Raw genomic sequence first — 18,354 nt, 5'->3', positions numbered from 1 at the left:
GTTTGGGGGGATTTCAAAGGAATCGTTTTGTTTTTTGAGATTCTCCCGAACAACCCAACGATCAATTCCGAAGTGTACTGTCCCCAGCTGGACAAATTGAATGATTCACTTAAACGGAAGAGACCAGCATTGATCGATAGAAAAGGTGTAGCGTTTCCCCAAGATAATGCGAGACCTCGTACAAGTTTCTTAACTCGCCAAAAGCTTCTACAGCTTGGATGAGATATCCTGCCACCCCCACCATATTCTCCAGATCTGGCATCTTCCGATTATTACTTATTCCGGTCTCTACAAAATTGTTTAGACGGTAAAACCTTTCCTTCAAACGAGGAGGTCAAAAATCACCTGGATCAGTTTTTTGACAGCAAAAACCAAACACTTTATGAGCGTGGAATCATGCTCCTGCCAGAAAGATGGCAAAAGGTATTGGACCAGAATGGACGATATATAATTCAATAAAATATTTATTCGCTATAAAAAAATCCTCTTTCATTTTCATAAAAATGAAACGAAATTACTTTCCGAACAACCCAATAGATTTAGCAAAACACGCAAAATCTTATGCATCTGGAAATCGAATTACAGATTGTATCTTTGCTTTATCTCATATACTTAAAACTTATTGAATGTAACTGCAATTATTTCTCTCCAGGTATAGGCAGTCATTCAAGAAGTCCCATCTCCATAAATCACCTAATTCGGTGCCCATAAGTAATTTGATACGTTATCAGACAAGTTCTGCACTAAATCAACTGGAGGGTGCCAATTCCTCCATTGGTGAAAAAACCTCCCCAATTCGTAAGTTAAAAGCAACGTTGGAAGCGGGAACGTTCCCTGATACAGTTCGTATCTACTGCACGGAAAACACGCCTGCAGATATTTCCCCAGAAGGTTCTCAGTCAAATCTTTCAGCCTTGTCTATGGGAAGTTCATCAAGTGACATTCGAAGCGTCGGACAGGGTGACTTATTGAAAAATGAAAGTCACCGCAACGAATTGTCTGATGACAGTTCAAATCTCTCTGGCGACGACGATATTCTTGATGAATGTATTCAGTCAGGAATGCCCAAGGTATGTCCCTAACATTTAGTATTAATTCTTAAGGTGAAGTGAAACACGTCGAGGAACTTGATCGACGTCGATAAAGAAGATTCTTCTAAATGCCTACGTTGCCGACGTTCGTTTTTATATTGGCAGCTGGGTCGAATTATATTGGGTATTGTACCAAATGGCATACTCCACCTGTCGTTTTCGTGCAATAATTATAAAGAAATTGAAGTAAAACACCAGAAATCCTCTGGATTCATGGTTTTCAATGCCGTAATTAACTGCAAAGTGCCACCCTCCGCCATCTGTGATTTTAGTTTCAGTTACAGTTTCTCTCCGAGACCTCGTATTACCATCGTTTTAGCATAGAAGCGTANAAATCCTCTGGATTCGTGCTTTCTGGGGCCCTAATTGACTGCAGAGGGACCCTCTGCGCCATCTGTGATTTCCAGGTCAATTAAATTTTTACTCCGAGACCTCGTATTCCCATCGTTTTGGCATAGAAGCGCATACAATACTTTTTTTGCCTTCATCCCGTTCAAATGCGAGTTTCTCGATTACCAGAGTGGTCTAAATTGTCGTAAAATTGTCCTGATTTTTTCGATTCTCATGTTAAAGCCTTCGATAATTGTATATTGATCGAAATATGAGAGCTCGACGCTAGACGCTATTTATCACCTTAAGGTGAAGTGAAACACGTCGAAGAACTTGATCGACGTTAATAAAGAAGACTCTTCTAAATGCCTACGTTGCCGACGTTTGTTTTTATATTGGCAGCTGTGTCGAATTATATTGGGTATTGTACCAAATGGCATACTCCACCTGTCGTTTTCGGACAATAATTATAAAGAAATCGAAGTAAAACTCCAGAAATCCTCTGGATTCGTGCTTTCTGGGGCCCTAATTGACTGCAGAGGGACCCTCTGCGCCATCTGTGATTTCCAGGTCAATTAAATTTTTACTCCGACACCTCGTATTCCCATCGTTTTAGCATAGAAACGTATACAACACTTTTTTTGCCTTTATCCCGTTGAAATGCGAGTTTATCGATTACCAGAGTGTTCTAAATTGTCGTAAAATTGTCCTGACCCTTTTGTTTCTCATATCAGAGCCTTTCTATATTTGTATATTGATCGAAATATGAGAGCTCGACGCCATTTTGGTTCTGGTGTGGGTTGAGTTAAAAAATTTCTCCCAAAAATCCAAATTTTTAATGTGTAAGGACAATTCTTAGATGATCAAAGTTTCGGACAGTTTGGTCTAATACCCTTAAAAAAAAGTGTTGTATTCGAATCGACTGATTTGAAGGATGTTTCACTTCACCTTAACGAGTTGGATTTCGCTAGTAAAGCTTAGAAAGAGATTAACTAAATGAACAGTTTTTATTATATCTGTAATTCATGCAAAGATCTATTTAGCTCGCAGTTTGTCAATTAATGGCATATTATGTTTTAGATTAGACACACGCCTCCACCTCTGTTAAATTGCATTCCTATCGTGAAGAAGACGGAAATGCTTCCTCAACTGTTTCATTTATACGGCACTCCATCTACATCTCCTGTTGACGCAACGCAGAGTGCTAAAACTACCTTAATCGAGAAAACGGGGGAATTTCGAACTATTGAAACCAGAAACGACGTTTCCGATGATAGTCCAAATCTTTCAGATGACGAAGCTATTCTCAGGGAATGTATAGAATCTGCCATGCCGAAGGTATGCTTTGTATAATTTATTATTCGCTTAGCACATTGTAAGACGTACTTATAACTTAAGGTGAAGTGAAACACGTCGAGGAACTTGATCAACGTCGACAAAGAAGATTCTTCTAAATGCCTACGTTGCCGACGTTCGTTTTTATATTGGCAGCTGGGTCGAATTATATTGGATATTGTACCAAATGGCATACTCCACCTGTCGTTTTCGTGCAATAATTATAAAGAAATTGAAGTAAAACACCAGAAATCCTCTGGATTCATGGTTTTCAATGCCGTAATTAACTGCAAAGTGCCACCCTCCGCCATCTGTGATTTTAGTTTCAGTTACAGTTTCTCTCCGAGACCTCGTATTACCATCGTTTTAGCATAGAAGCGTATACAACACTTTTTTTGCCCTTGTCCCTTTAAAATGCGAGTTTATCGATTACCANGAAAACGACAGGTGGAGTATGCCATTTGGTACAATATCCAATGTAATTCGACCCAGCTGTCGATATAAAAACGAACGTCGACCACGTAGGCATTTAGAAGAATCTTCTTTGTCGACGTTGATCAAGTTCCTCGACGTGTTTCACTCCACCTTAACTGTATCGAGAGCAGAAATTTCCAACGGATAGGCATTTGTAACTGTTAGGCTCTTATCTTCGGGTATTATTGTTGGAAACATGTTTCATAATCCTGGAAAATTATTAATTATTTGCAGGGGCGCGCACACACACCTAGTGTCTCTAAACCGTCATCCACGAAAGGAGCAGATATAATATTAGATCGATCCAGTATACACCCTTCATCCCCACTTCCTTTACGACGAATTTTGCACAATTCCTCGTCTTCAACAATTATACCAACTAGATCAGAACTTGTGGATGAGGATTCAAGTCTTTCGGAAGAGGAAGATATTATTTTAGCCCGGTGTATACGTTCTGGTATGCCGAAGGTTAGTATGAAAATGTGATATATATTAGAATTAGTAAAAACAGTGCTGTAGTTTATTTAATTATAGGTTACTACCTTTTCTGTCGAAACGTGTTTAGTAAATTGATATATAAAACAAACTTGCGCCAAATACATTCTTTTGAATTACACTTTACAAAAACAAACCTATAAATTCTGAATTAGTAAAAACAGTGCTGTAGTTTATTTAATTATAGGTTACTACCTTTTCTGTCGAAACGTGTTTAGTAAATTGATATATAAAACAAACTTGCGCCAAATACATTCTTTTGAATTACACTTTACAAAAACAAACCTATAAATTCTGAATTAGTAAAAACAGTGCTGTGGTTTATTTAATTATAGGTTACTACCTTCTCTGTCGAAACGTGTTTAGTAAATTGATATATAAAACAAGCTTGCACCAAATGCATTTTTTTAAATTACACTTTGCAAAAACAAACCTATAAATTCTGAATTAATAAAAACAGTGCTGTAGTTTATTTAATTATAGGTTACTACCTTCTCTGTCGAAACATGTTTAGTAAATTGATATATAAAACAAGCTTGCGCCAAGTACATTCTTTTGAATTACACTTTACAAAAACAAACCTATAAATTCTGAAGTGAAATTCTAGAAGAGATGAGATACAATTTACTCCCATATCAAAGGAATTAGTTGCAATTGCCAAATCCATATATTGCGTATTACTTGTAAAATAAAATAAAAGTTAAACAATATTTGACGAGCTCTATGATAATTTTGTTATACACATTACTTCATAACCACTCGTTGGTGATACTTTAATAAATATATTACGTCCTAACTGTTTATATTAAATTATACAACACTTTTTTTGCCTTTATCCCGTTCAAATGCGAGTTTATCGATTACCAGAGTGTTCAAAATTGTCGTAAAATTGTCCTGACCCTTTCAATTCTCATATCAGAGCCTTCGATAATTGTATATTGATCGAAATATGAGAGCTTGACGCCATTTTGGTTCTGGCTGAGTTAAAAAATTTGTTTAAAAAATCCAAATTTTGAATGTGTCAGGACAATTCTTAGATGATCAGGAGTGATGTGTCAAAGTTTCGGATAGTTCAATTCAATATCCTTAAAAAAAAAAGTGTCCTATTCAAATCGGTCGATTCGAATACAACACTTTTGTTTAAAGGGTATTAGACCAAACTGTTCGAAACTTTTACACATCACTCCTGATCATCTAAGAATTGTCCTGACACATTCAAAATTTGGATTTTTTAAACAAATTTTTTATCTCAGCCAGAACCAAAATGGCGTCAAGCTCTCATATTTCGATCAATATACAATTATCGAAGGCTCTGATATGAGAATTGAAAGGGTCANTATTGTGTTTTCACCGTCCTTATACGGAATACGTTTATACCAAGTTTCGTCGAAATCCCTCCATTGCTTCTATGAAAATTATTATACAAATCGAATTTTCGCCAAACTTTGGGGGTTGTTTCACCTCTTAAATGCGGACCATTGCAGATATATAAAAACACGTGTCTCTTAGATTTTTGTGTTGTTCAACATGTATGAAAATTAATAAGATCGGCGGCGGACACTTGGGAATGTTTCCTTGTTAGAATCGTGCAACATGGTTTCTGAAAATAGATATTAATAAACTCGCATTTTTATTTTCTGTTCTCAATAAGCTTTTATTCTAAGGCATGCAGAAATGAAAACACGTAAAAAATCTTACGAAGTTAACTTCATGATAAATTGAATAAAAGCTTTAACAGTTATACTTAATGACGTATGTCTTTTAAGTAAATAATGATTTCTAGTAAAATTTATTCAAACTATATTTGCCAATTTGTTGTCGAGTTATATTTAATCCTCTTCAGAATGTTAATTCGTGTTTGCAGACTCTATTGTAGAAATGTTGTTTATTATTTCCTACAAATTGATAGATTCATTTATTAGTACATTTAGCTACTTACTTTACAAAACTGACAAGAGATACTTTACGGCAACGTAAATGAATAAATTATGTTATTCTTTTTGTTTTTTGACGGCCACGTAATTCAAAATGTGTAACTCGGCGTGTAACGAGTTACTAAGATAATTGACGTAATAAAGGAAAGACTGAACTGAAAAGTAGATAGTATTGGGTTGTTCGGAAAGTAATTTCGTAGTTTCCCAACAGAGGACTTAATTTTTTTTTTTCACGGCCAACTTCACACTTAAGCCGCATAATCATTATATATTTTGATANTCTTAGATGATCAGGAGTGATGTGTCAAAGTTTCGGACAGTTTGGTCTGATACCCTTAAAAAAAAGTGTTGTATTCGAATCGACTGATTTGAAGGGGGTCTCACTTCACCATAAGAGTTCGAACTTTGATGAATGCGTTTTCTCAGCACGAATTTTTCACCATAAAATACGTGTGCTCGCGTACGCGTCCTAATTGTGATATTTTAAAATGAAGTTAAACACGTCGAGGAACTTGATCGACGTCGATAAAGATTTTTCTAAATGCCTACGTTGCCGCCGTTCGTTTTTATATCGACAGCTGTGTCGCATTATTTTGAGTATTGTACTAAATGGCATACTCCACCTGTCGTTTTCGTACAATAATTATAAAGAAATCAAAGTAAAACTCCAGAAATCCTCTGGATTCATGCTTTCTGGGGCTCTAATTGACTGCAGAGGGACCCCCTGCGCCATCTGTGATTTCCAGGTCAATTAAATTTTCACTCCGAGACCTCGTATTACCATCGTTTTGGCATAGAAGCGTATACAACACTTTTTTTGCCTTTCTCCCGTTCAAATGCGAGTTTATCGATTACCAGAGTGTTCTAAATTGTCGTAAAATTGTCCTGACCCTTTCGATTCTCATATCAGAGCCTTCGATAATTGTATATTGATCGAAATATGAGAGCTCGACGCCATTTTGTTTCTGGTCTGGACTGTTAACAATTTTTTTTTTTAAATCCAAGTTTTTAACGTGTCAGGACTATTCTTAGATGATCAGGAGTAATGTGTCAGAGTTTCGGACAGTTTGGTCTAATACCCTTAAAAAAAAGTGTTGTATTCGAATCGGCTGATTTGAAGGATGTTTCACTTCACCTTAAGTCGTCGATAGAATCCAATAACTCAAGGTCCAAATAAATATTTTTGGTTACGCTTAATTAGTACTAACAGCAGTAAATCTATTCATTAAATTCAGTACTGTCTTTTTTCAGGCATTGAATGTCCCCTCTCCGATGCTCTCGTCACAGGTCTCAAGAAAATCTGAATTCCACCTTCAGAGGTCAAATTCACTTGGATCTGCAGGATTACTTATACAAAATAAAACTCACTCGAGCGATCCAGAAACTCTACAAAAGCAATTGCTTCTGTCGCCCAGAAGAATGAAAGCGTCCTGTCCTGCAACGCATGGCATAGAATCAAATTTTTCATTACTTTCTGACAATAGTTCATCCAGAAACATAATGAATAACATGGTGGATCTAAACTCACCCATAGAACAGTTTCATGCCCACCGATTGGGCAGAAGCGATAAAACTCCAGGTATTTCAAACGAAAAATCTGCAGAGTGTCCTAACATTCGTGATCTTACTTCGGATGGTTATTCAACTGAAGGTCCTACGTAGGTTTATGTAATGTACTTCTTTTCCACTTTGAATATTGTCTTATGACACGTGCAATGTGATGAGCGGAATGGATCACTAGTCTGTTAAGTGCTCTCATAACAGGAATCATCAATAATTCATGTTTGCCAGAATTACTTGTACTTTTAAATACAGCTTCGCACATAATATGTGATTAATGTGTTTCTGCATTATCCAGAATGCTTGTCTCGTACTTAAGGTCAAGTGAAACACCCTGCAAATCAGTCGATTCGAATACAACACTTTTTTTAAGGGGTATTAGACCAAACTGTCCGAAACTTTGACACATCACTCCTGATCATCTAAGAATTGTCCTGACACGCTCAAAATTTGGATATTTCAAAAAAATTTGTTAACTTAGCCCAGACCAGAAACAAAATGGCGTCGAGCTGTTAAATGCTCTCATAACAGGAATCATCAATAATTCATGTTTGCCAGAATTACTTGTACTTTTAAATACAGCTTCACACGTAATTTGTGATTAATGTTTCTGTATCATCCAGAATGTTTGTCTCGTACTTAAGGTGAAGTGAAACGCCCTTCAAATCAGTCGATTCGAATACAACACTTTTTTTAAGGGGCATTAGACCAAACTGTGCGAAATTTTAACACATCACTCCTGATCATCTAAGAATTGTCCTGACGCGCTCAAAATTTGGATATTTCAAAAAAACTTTTTAACAGCCCAGACCAGAAACAAAATGGCGTCGAGCTATCATATTTCGATCGATATACAATTATAGAAAGACTCTGATATGATAATCGAAAGGGTCAGGACAATTTTACGATAATTTAGAACACTCTGGTTATCGAGAAACTCGCATTTCAACGGGATAAAGGCAAAAAAAGTGTTGTATGCGCTTCTATGCTAAAACGATGGTAGTACGAGGTCTCGGAGTGCACATTTAATTGACCTGGAAATCACAGATGGCGCAGGGGGTCCCTCTGCAGCCAATCAGGGCCTCTTAAACCATGAGCCCTGCATATTTCTGGTGTTTTACTTCGATTTCTTTTTATTTATTATTAATATTTCTTTATAAGCACGAATCCAGAGGATTTCTGGAGCTTTACTTCGATTTCTTTATAATTATTGTACGAAAACGACAGGGGGAGTATGCCATTTGGTACAATATCCAATATAATTCGACCCAGCTGTCGATATAAAAACAAACGTCGGCAACGTAGGCATTTAGAAAATCTTCTTTATCAACGTCGATCAAGTTCCTCGACGCATTTCACTTCACCTTAAAAGAAACAAATTGACACAACGACAAGCTTGCTATATAATTTAGATAGAGTTTGTAGTTCAAAAATTGAGATAAATATCTGCTAACCGTAATTCAAAGAAGAGGTTTGCTGTAATCCTTGAAGAAGAGTAATGGAAATTCATTTTGGTTAGTAGTAGTGGTTTGAAATTGGCGTTCATTCAGTACCGATGAAATCATCTCTAACTTGTTCTTTCTATTTTCAATCGAGGGAAAGAGAAAAGTATTTATTGCGATGGGGTATCAGTTTTGCTGATTATTCTATGACCGCTGAGGAGTGAACGACTCCGAATCTCATGCAAAGTGCTGACCATTTATTTTGGTCAACATATTCCGCAAAAGCTTTTTGACATTGTCAACAGTGTGCGAACCTGAAGGATATTAGGTTCTCATTGGGCATTTGTGCTTGTGCAATCCTAGATTTCCTGGACCTATATTTCCGTTGCAAATGGGGAAAGATAAAATGTTACTAAAACGTAACACTCCCATGCTACTATAACCTGAAATGTTCTTTGAAGAAGAATGGTTTCTTATATTATAATTACTAATCTCCTTAAATTAAATCTTACAGGACTATTACCAAATATACAAGTGAAAGTTACACGTAAATCCTTTGAAGGATAAAATTCATTGCCACTTCATCGAGACAGAATATTAGGAAGTTCGATATTTCTTCACTAGCTGGTTTCTTTTTCAGAAGCGGTGCTGATTATATCTGTAGAACTTGAGGCTGTTGGAATTGGTTGTAATAAGAGCTTCCATGCGTTGCCCTTTTTATTCTCTGTTGCGATCTTGCCGTGTTCCTTAACTCCAGATTTAATGGTTTGCAATATCTTGTTCTGTACAACATTAGATACAGAAATAAATTAGTAATTCCCAAACATGAAGCGATAGGCAACGATGATAATACAATTAACTGCTACTGACTACAACTATAACTAAGCAAAATCTTTTTCAAATGTAATCGTTGGTGCTTATTACATCAGCTTTAACTTTCTATCAGGCATTCACAACTAAATCGAAAATAAAACTGATCTGTAAATGTCCTTGTTTAATTCAACAGAAGTTGACTCGAGCCTTCTGGAAGAAAGTTCTTGTGAATAATTATTATTAAGACAAAAAGTAATACAAATTTAAATAATGATGGAAGGTAAAAAATAAAAAGAAAAAAACTATATACAAAGTAAGTTAAGGTGAAGTGAAACATCCTTCAAACCAGTCGATTCGAATACAACACTTTTTTTTAAGGGTATTCGACCAAACTGTCCGAAACTTTGATCATCTAAGAATTGTCCTGGCACAAAAAAAGATATAACATCGGATTATACTTAAACCATTTTGATAAAAATAATTTGCATATGATACAAATATTTCAACTTCCACATCATAATCAGAAATATTAATTTCAAAAGTTATACATGTTCAACTTTAATTTCTGTTAATTTATAATCTACTTTCAGCTCTCTTTTGAATTATATATTAAAGTACATATCAAATCTTTTTTTTCTTAACACATTGGTCGCCACGTCACCCATATATGGGTGACGCCGTGTGTAAACATGAATCGTAGCCGAAATGTGGGCGACCGATGTGTTAATTACCCTTCTACGTTACTTTAATATACAATATAAGAAAAATAGGAAAAAACTTGCCGTAACATCCTCCTTCCCTTGAGAAATGATCAAGACACTTACTTCTTGATTCTTAGTTAACATTTTATTTATATTTTTGATCTTTATACCCAAATCGTGATCTGCAATATTACTTGATATAGAAATTAACTTGACGGAGTGGCGGGAGTATTTTTTCTCCGAAGGAATTTCCTTCAACGATTGCTTAACATCTTCTTGAAAATACTCTTTTTCTGACATAAGCTTATACAATGGTCTTTGCTCCTTCTCGTCATAATCCAATAATTTCATTAATTTCACATCGCGACGCTTGGCCACTTTTTCTGCCTCGTCCAACCACATTACATCCTTACTACCATCGGTCATAATAAGGGTAATTTTCAGCCGTGGTCTAATAATTTTCTTTTGAGCTTTCGGTACCGTTGGTTCCTCAAGACCTATTATCCCATTTAGTACAGGTGCGGTGAACAAGCTCTCACTTTGTATAAAGTTTTTCCTGCATATTTTATTGAAAACCGTCTTGTTTCTATTTATGAGAGTAGCCAAATTCTGTAAACTTTCCACACAATGACAGAGCCTTGCAATCCTTGCATTTACGTACATTGCCATCTCTTAAAATAATGCTTTCAGATTTAAAATTCAATTGAATCACATAAGAACCAGAATGATAATAACAAAGAGGTCAGACCTGTTTTACTAATAACGTTTTTAACTAAGCAACTGAGATGCACTTGTGTACAGGGGGTCGACACTGCCATGTATTGGGGTGTAACGCTTTATGCACTACCGCCATCTTCGGTTGGAGTAAACCTTCTTCGCGAACTAAAATATTTGGCGGGCTATTCGAATTCATTTATTAAACGAAGGGATATTTTCGGGATTTAAAAAGTACTTGCAATGATCAAAACAGACGTTGCTTAAACTGACACACAAATGTAAGAAAACGGTATATTAAACATAAAAGAAGTAACAAAAGTGTCAGTGGCGCAACGCCTGTTTTAAATCACTGTAAGAACTGAAATAATTACATTAAACATTAGTTAAAAAGTAACATATTTATTAAGATAAAAATATTAATTATTATGAATGTATAAATATACAAATTCTATACAAATTTAATTTTTGTTATGATTATGATACACAGTAATATTAGGACAGTAACATAATGTAAGATGAGAGTAACAAAGTTGCGCTACATTTATATAGATACGATAGTAACAAATGTCATGTAACTGTTAGGTTATTACCTTGTAACAAATGTTACGTTATTTTTTAACTTAAAGCATGTTACTGTTATGCTACATGTTAGCTTCGAAAACGTAACATTTACCCAACAGTTATATAACAGTGTTCACTAGGAAGATATCGCAATCAAATTCGACGTTTTCAATTATTTTTCAAGATGATATGAATTTAACCCTCTAATGTTTTGCTGATTTGTGTACAAAATAGGTTGAACGAAGAGGTTGTCGGATTGGATTTAATATTTGCATATTAATATCAGGGCTTGTGAATGCATATTTCTGGTGTTTTACTTCGATTTCTTTTTATTTATTATTAATATTTCTTTATAAGCACGAATCCAGAGGATTTCTGGAGCTTTACTTCGATTTCTTTATAATTATTGTACGAAAACGACAGGGGGAGTATGCCATTTGGTACAATATCCAATATAATTCGACCCAGCTGTCGATATAAAAACAAACGTCGGCAACGTAGGCATTTAGAAAATCTTCTTTATCAACGTCGATCAAGTTCCTCGACGCATTTCACTTCACCTTAAAAGAAACAAATTGACACAACGACAAGCTTGCTATATAATTTAGATAGAGTTTGTAGTTCAAAAATTGAGATAAATATCTGCTAACCGTAATTCAAAGAAGAGGTTTGCTGTAATCCTTGAAGAAGAGTAATGGAAATTCATTTTGGTTAGTAGTAGTGGTTTGAAATTGGCGTTCATTCAGTACCGATGAAATCATCTCTAACTTGTTCTTTCTATTTTCAATCGAGGGAAAGAGAAAAGTATTTATTGCGATGGGGTATCAGTTTTGCTGATTATTCTATGACCGCTGAGGAGTGAACGACTCCGAATCTCATGCAAAGTGCTGACCATTTATTTTGGTCAACATATTCCGCAAAAGCTTTTTGACATTGTCAACAGTGTGCGAACCTGAAGGATATTAGGTTCTCATTGGGCATTTGTGCTTGTGCAATCCTAGATTTCCTGGACCTATATTTCCGTTGCAAATGGGGAAAGATAAAATGTTACTAAAACGTAACACTCCCATGCTACTATAACCTGAAATGTTCTTTGAAGAAGAATGGTTTCTTATATTATAATTACTAATCTCCTTAAATTAAATCTTACAGGACTATTACCAAATATACAAGTGAAAGTTACACGTAAATCCTTTGAAGGATAAAATTCATTGCCACTTCATCGAGACAGAATATTAGGAAGTTCGATATTTCTTCACTAGCTGGTTTCTTTTTCAGAAGCGGTGCTGATTATATCTGTAGAACTTGAGGCTGTTGGAATTGGTTGTAATAAGAGCTTCCATGCGTTGCCCTTTTTATTCTCTGTTGCGATCTTGCCGTGTTCCTTAACTCCAGATTTAATGGTTTGCAATATCTTGTTCTGTACAACATTAGATACAGAAATAAATTAGTAATTCCCAAACATGAAGCGATAGGCAACGATGATAATACAATTAACTGCTACTGACTACAACTATAACTAAGCAAAATCTTTTTCAAATGTAATCGTTGGTGCTTATTACATCAGCTTTAACTTTCTATCAGGCATTCACAACTAAATCGAAAATAAAACTGATCTGTAAATGTCCTTGTTTAATTCAACAGAAGTTGACTCGAGCCTTCTGGAAGAAAGTTCTTGTGAATAATTATTATTAAGACAAAAAGTAATACAAATTTAAATAATGATGGAAGGTAAAAAATAAAAAGAAAAAAACTATATACAAAGTAAGTTAAGGTGAAGTGAAACATCCTTCAAACCAGTCGATTCGAATACAACACTTTTTTTTAAGGGTATTCGACCAAACTGTCCGAAACTTTGATCATCTAAGAATTGTCCTGGCACAAAAAAAGATATAACATCGGATTATACTTAAACCATTTTGATAAAAATAATTTGCATATGATACAAATATTTCAACTTCCACATCATAATCAGAAATATTAATTTCAAAAGTTATACATGTTCAACTTTAATTTCTGTTAATTTATAATCTACTTTCAGCTCTCTTTTGAATTATATATTAAAGTACATATCAAATCTTTTTTTTCTTAACACATTGGTCGCCACGTCACCCATATATGGGTGACGCCGTGTGTAAACATGAATCGTAGCCGAAATGTGGGCGACCGATGTGTTAATTACCCTTCTACGTTACTTTAATATACAATATAAGAAAAATAGGAAAAAACTTGCCGTAACATCCTCCTTCCCTTGAGAAATGATCAAGACACTTACTTCTTGATTCTTAGTTAACATTTTATTTATATTTTTGATCTTTATACCCAAATCGTGATCTGCAATATTACTTGATATAGAAATTAACTTGACGGAGTGGCGGGAGTATTTTTTCTCCGAAGGAATTTCCTTCAACGATTGCTTAACATCTTCTTGAAAATACTCTTTTTCTGACATAAGCTTATACAATGGTCTTTGCTCCTTCTCGTCATAATCCAATAATTTCATTAATTTCACATCGCGACGCTTGGCCACTTTTTCTGCCTCGTCCAACCACATTACATCCTTACTACCATCGGTCATAATAAGGGTAATTTTCAGCCGTGGTCTAATAATTTTCTTTTGAGCTTTCGGTACCGTTGGTTCCTCAAGACCTATTATCCCATTTAGTACAGGTGCGGTGAACAAGCTCTCACTTTGTATAAAGTTTTTCCTGCATATTTTATTGAAAACCGTCTTGTTTCTATTTATGAGAGTAGCCAAATTCTGTAAACTTTCCACACAATGACAGAGCCTTGCAATCCTTGCATTTACGTACATTGCCATCTCTTAAAATAATGCTTTCAGATTTAAAATTCAATTGAATCACATAAGAACCAGAATGATAATAACAAAGAGGTCAGACCTGTTTTACTAATAACGTTTTTAACTAAGCAACTGAGATGCACTTGTGTACAGGGGGTCGACACTGCCATGTATTGGGGTGTAACGCTTTATGCACTACCGCCATCTTCGGTTGGAGTAAACCTTCTTCGCGAACTAAAATATTTGGCGGGCTATTCGAATTCATTTATTAAACGAAGGGATATTTTCGGGATTTAAAAAGTACTTGCAATGATCAAAACAGACGTTGCTTAAACTGACACACAAATGTAAGAAAACGGTATATTAAACATAAAAGAAGTAATGTCAGTGGCGCAACGCCTGTTTTAAATCACTGTAAGAACTGAAATAATTACATTAAACATTAGTTAAAAAGTAACATATTTATTAAGATAAAAATATTAATTATTATGAATGTATAAATATACAAATTCTATACAAATTTAATTTTTGTTATGATTATGATACACAGTAATATTAGGACAGTAACATAATGTAAGATGAGAGTAACAAAGTTGCGCTACATTTATATAGATACGATAGTAACAAATGTCATGTAACTGTTAGGTTATTACCTTGTAACAAATGTTACGTTATTTTTTAACTTAAAGCATGTTACTGTTATGCTACATGTTAGCTTCGAAAACGTAACATTTACCCAACAGTTATATAACAGTGTTCACTAGGAAGATATCGCAATCAAATTCGACGTTTTCAATTATTTTTCAAGATGATATGAATTTAACCCTCTAATGTTTTGCTGATTTGTGTACAAAATAGGTTGAACGAAGAGGTTGTCGGATTGGATTTAATATTTGCATATTAATATCAGGGCTTGTGAAATTATTGATAAATTAATATACGTCATTAAAATGGATGCGAAGGAAGCAGAAAAATTCATAAGGTTTGCTCTGTGATAAGCTTCAAATAATTCATTTCAATAACTAAAATTGGATCTTAGGTCACAGAGTGTGATGCAAAAATTCGAGGAATTCTTCGGGCGGAAAAATATCGAAGAGCAATGCACTGATGAATCTCTAAGAAATCTACACGAAGCCTTCCTAGTAAACGTTTTACGCTTCGATACAAAATATTTAATAGAAATCATACAATGTACATTTCGGAAAACATATTGCATATTAATGAGAAGAAAACTACATGTTTAAGGTGAAGTGAAACCCCTTTCAAATCAGTCGATTTGAATACAACAGCTTTTTTTAAGGGTATTAAATCAAACTTTCCGAAACTTTGACACATCACTCCTGATCATCTAAGAATTGTCCTGACACATTCAAAATTTGGATTTTTTTTTAAATTGTTTAATTCTATTATATAATTCTATTCTGATATATAATAATAACATTTATTTTAAGGGTATTAGATCAAACTGTCCGAAACTTTGACACATCACACCTGATCATCTAAGAATTGTCCTGACACATTCAAAATTTGGATTTTTTAAAAAAATTGTTTCATTCTATCATATAATTCTGTTCTGATATAATAACATTTTTTTAAAGGGTATTAGATCAAACTGTCCGAAACTTTGACACATCACTCCTGATCATCTAAGAATTGTCCTGACACGTTCAAAATTTGCATTTTTGGAAAAAATTGTTTAACATAACCCAGACCAGAACCAGAATGGCGTCGAGCTCTCATATTTCGATTAATATACAATTATCGAAGGCTCTGATATGAGAATCGAAAGGGTCAGGACGATTTTACGACAATTTAGAACACTCTGGTAGTCGATAAACTCGCATTTGAACGGGATAAAGGCAAAAAAAGTGTTGTATGCGCTTCTATGCCAAAGCGATGGTAATACGAGGTCTCGGAGGGAAAATTTAATTGAGCTGGAAATCACAGATGGCGCAGGAGGTCCCTCTGCAGTCAATTAGGGCCCCAGAAAGCACGAATCCAGAGGATTTCTGGAGTTTTACTTCGATTTCTTTATAATTATTGTACGAAAATGACAGGTGGATTATGCCATTCGGTACAATACCCAATATAATTCGACGCAGGTGTCGATATAAAATCCAACATCCGCAACGTAGGTATTTAGAAAAATATTCTTTATGGACGTCGATCAAGTTCCTCGACGTGTTTCACTTCACCTTAAGCGCATGATCTTTAATTTTTGGTCTGGTCGGCTCTGGCCTTTAAATAGGAAGGGTATGGAAATTAATACCAATACGAATAAGTTGGTGTTTTTAAAGTTTTATAATATTCATTTATAATAGGAGTACCACACACACACATATTATAATGTCGAAGAACAAGTACGGAATAGAATTACGATGAAATATATATTTTCACGCATTCAGTCAACCATAACAGATGGTGTATCAGTATAAGGGACGTATGATTACATTAAGGTGAAGTGAAACCCCCCTAAAATCAGTCGATTAGAATACAACACTTTTTTTTAATGGTATTAGACCAAACTGTCCGAAACTTTGACACATGACTCCTGATCATCTAAGAATTGTCCTGACACGTTCAAAATTAAGATTTTTTGAAAAAAGTTTTTTAACTCGCCCTAGGCCAGGACCAAAATGGCGTCGAGCTCACATATTTCGATCAATATACAATTATCGAAGGCTCTGATATGACAATCGAAAGAGTCAGGACAATTTCACGACAATTTAAAACACTCTGGTAGTCGATAAACTCGCATTTGAACGGGATAAAGGCAAAAAAAGTGTTGTATGCGCTTCTATGCTAAAACGATGGTAATACGAGGTCTCGGAGTGAAAATTTAATTGACTTGGAAATCACAGATGGCGCAGGGGGTCTCTCTGCAGTCAATTAGGACCTCAGAAAGCATGAATCCAGAGGATTTCTGGAGTTTTACTTCGATTTCTTTATAATTATTGTACGAAAACGACAGGTGGAGTATGCCATTCGGTACAATACCCAATATAATTCGACACAGGTGTCGATATAAAATCCAACATCCGCAACGTAGGCATTTAGAAAAATATTCTTTATGAACATCGATCAAGTTCCTCGACGTGTTTCACTTCACCTTAAGAGTCTAATGAATATTTTGAAAAATTCAACACATACAATGCACATTTATAAAGCATTTAAAAAAAGTGAAGCCTGAGGGAATAATATTTATTCATATTATGATTTACTTTCCATAGGAAGCTGAACACAAGGTGATGAATGAAAACGAATTGCAAAGGGCATTCGAAGACATATTGCATATCTACATGGAAGACGAAGAGTTTCACATTCTTTTCATAAAAGTGAATCATTTTGCGTAGACAAAGAAATGAAAGGCTTTTTTATAATGTTGGGCTCTTCTTAAAGATCAACGCCAAGAGAGATGGTTTGGTGACGTGGGACGAATTTATTTCGCATCTGTTGTTGGAATTTCAAGAAAAGGATGTGGCTCTTCAATATCAGACTCTGAAACCTCCTCTATTTGGTTTTCCCGAAGTGAAGAAGACCCTTCACCGTTGCCCGATCATTCGGGTGACTTTTTGCCCCGAAGTTCTTCCCGTAATTCAGAAATCATTTAACAATTTCACTTTACCCTTTATTTAACAATTTCACTTTACCCTTTATTTAACAATTTCACTTTACCCTTAATTTAACAATTTCTTCTACTTCCCTTCTAACTTTCCATGATATTTAAATCGAGTCATGATTGCGTCGCGACAAACTTCGACGAATCAAGAACTAAGCCGCCCAGTGCACACATTGATTAACTCCATAAAACAAAAAGTTGAGAAATGCGATGAAGTAACGTAGATTATTTTTTAAAATTCCTATTATAATATAACTTCAAATATATAACGTAGAATACATAAATACAGTTATAGTTTTCATCTAACGGTATATAAAATTAATAAGAAAGAATAGCCAAAAAATAATCGTCTGCATTTTATATCGACAAATGTTTTTGCAGGTATTAAATTTCCTCCCCTATTCCTGTATGCCAAACCTTTTGTTCCATTATGCTTTTGTAAATTTCGTGCCCATTTATCAGGATTACGACTTCTTTTCCTC

The 18,354-nt window shown here is 34.9% G+C and overlaps 3 protein-coding genes across 5 annotated transcripts; 1 reads left to right on the top strand and 2 right to left on the bottom strand.

Annotated features, from left to right (window-relative positions):
- Nucleotides 1-652: 652 nt before the first annotated feature.
- LOC111674217 (adenomatous polyposis coli protein-like) lies at nt 653-7,643 on the top strand (the record flags this gene model as incomplete). The annotated part of the gene is given in 4 exon segments (XM_023433675.1): nt 653-1,070; nt 2,502-2,759; nt 3,465-3,698; nt 6,911-7,643. Coding segments are annotated over 4 exon segments (1,321 nt in total), but the record flags the coding sequence as incomplete, so codon positions are not given.
- A 1,255-nt stretch (nt 7,644-8,898) lies between these two features.
- Nucleotides 8,899-10,996, bottom strand: LOC105702950 (translation initiation factor IF-3-like). Of its 2 annotated transcripts, XR_002762312.1 has the most exons (3): nt 10,257-10,996; nt 9,185-9,443; nt 8,899-9,035 (listed from the first exon to the last, which is right to left on the bottom strand). XR_002762312.1 is itself a non-coding variant. In XM_012430937.2 (2 exons), the coding sequence occupies exons 1-2, from the start codon at nt 10,842-10,844 to the stop codon at nt 9,282-9,284; spliced, it is 750 nt and encodes a 249-aa protein (XP_012286360.1). In that variant the 5' UTR covers nt 10,845-10,996; the 3' UTR covers nt 8,899-9,281. The 2 variants fall into 2 exon arrangements, 1 of the variants encoding a protein (XP_012286360.1); XM_012430937.2 differs by having other exon boundaries at nt 8,899-9,443.
- Nucleotides 10,997-12,328: 1,332 nt separating this feature from the next.
- On the bottom strand, nt 12,329-14,426 carry LOC105702945 (translation initiation factor IF-3-like). 2 transcript variants are annotated; one of them, XR_002762311.1, is made up of 3 exons: nt 13,687-14,426; nt 12,615-12,873; nt 12,329-12,465 (listed from the first exon to the last, which is right to left on the bottom strand). XR_002762311.1 is itself a non-coding variant. In XM_012430922.2 (2 exons), the coding sequence occupies exons 1-2, from the start codon at nt 14,272-14,274 to the stop codon at nt 12,712-12,714; spliced, it is 750 nt and encodes a 249-aa protein (XP_012286345.1). In that variant the 5' UTR covers nt 14,275-14,426; the 3' UTR covers nt 12,329-12,711. The 2 variants fall into 2 exon arrangements, 1 of the variants encoding a protein (XP_012286345.1); XM_012430922.2 differs by having other exon boundaries at nt 12,329-12,873.
- Nucleotides 14,427-18,354: the final 3,928 nt, after the last annotated feature.

Source organism: Orussus abietinus, unplaced genomic scaffold, assembly GCF_000612105.2.
Source record: "Orussus abietinus isolate OABI.00-Male unplaced genomic scaffold, Oabi_2.0 scaffold193, whole genome shotgun sequence".
Lineage (NCBI taxonomy): Eukaryota > Metazoa > Arthropoda > Insecta > Hymenoptera > Orussidae > Orussus > Orussus abietinus.
This window is presented reverse-complemented; position numbering and strand designations above follow the sequence as displayed.

Bases quoted from the DNA above. Each gene is read 5' to 3' on its own strand.
- LOC105702950 (XM_012430937.2), bottom strand. From the start codon at position 10,844: ATGGCAATGTACGTAAATGCAAGGATTGCAAGGCTCTGTCATTGTGTG. The intron at 9,444-10,256 runs GCAAGTTTTTTC...AATGTTGTACAG, and splicing joins AAGGGAAGGAGGATGTTACG to AACAAGATATTGCAAACCAT.
- LOC105702945 (XM_012430922.2), bottom strand. From the start codon at position 14,274: ATGGCAATGTACGTAAATGCAAGGATTGCAAGGCTCTGTCATTGTGTG. The intron at 12,874-13,686 runs GCAAGTTTTTTC...AATGTTGTACAG, and splicing joins AAGGGAAGGAGGATGTTACG to AACAAGATATTGCAAACCAT.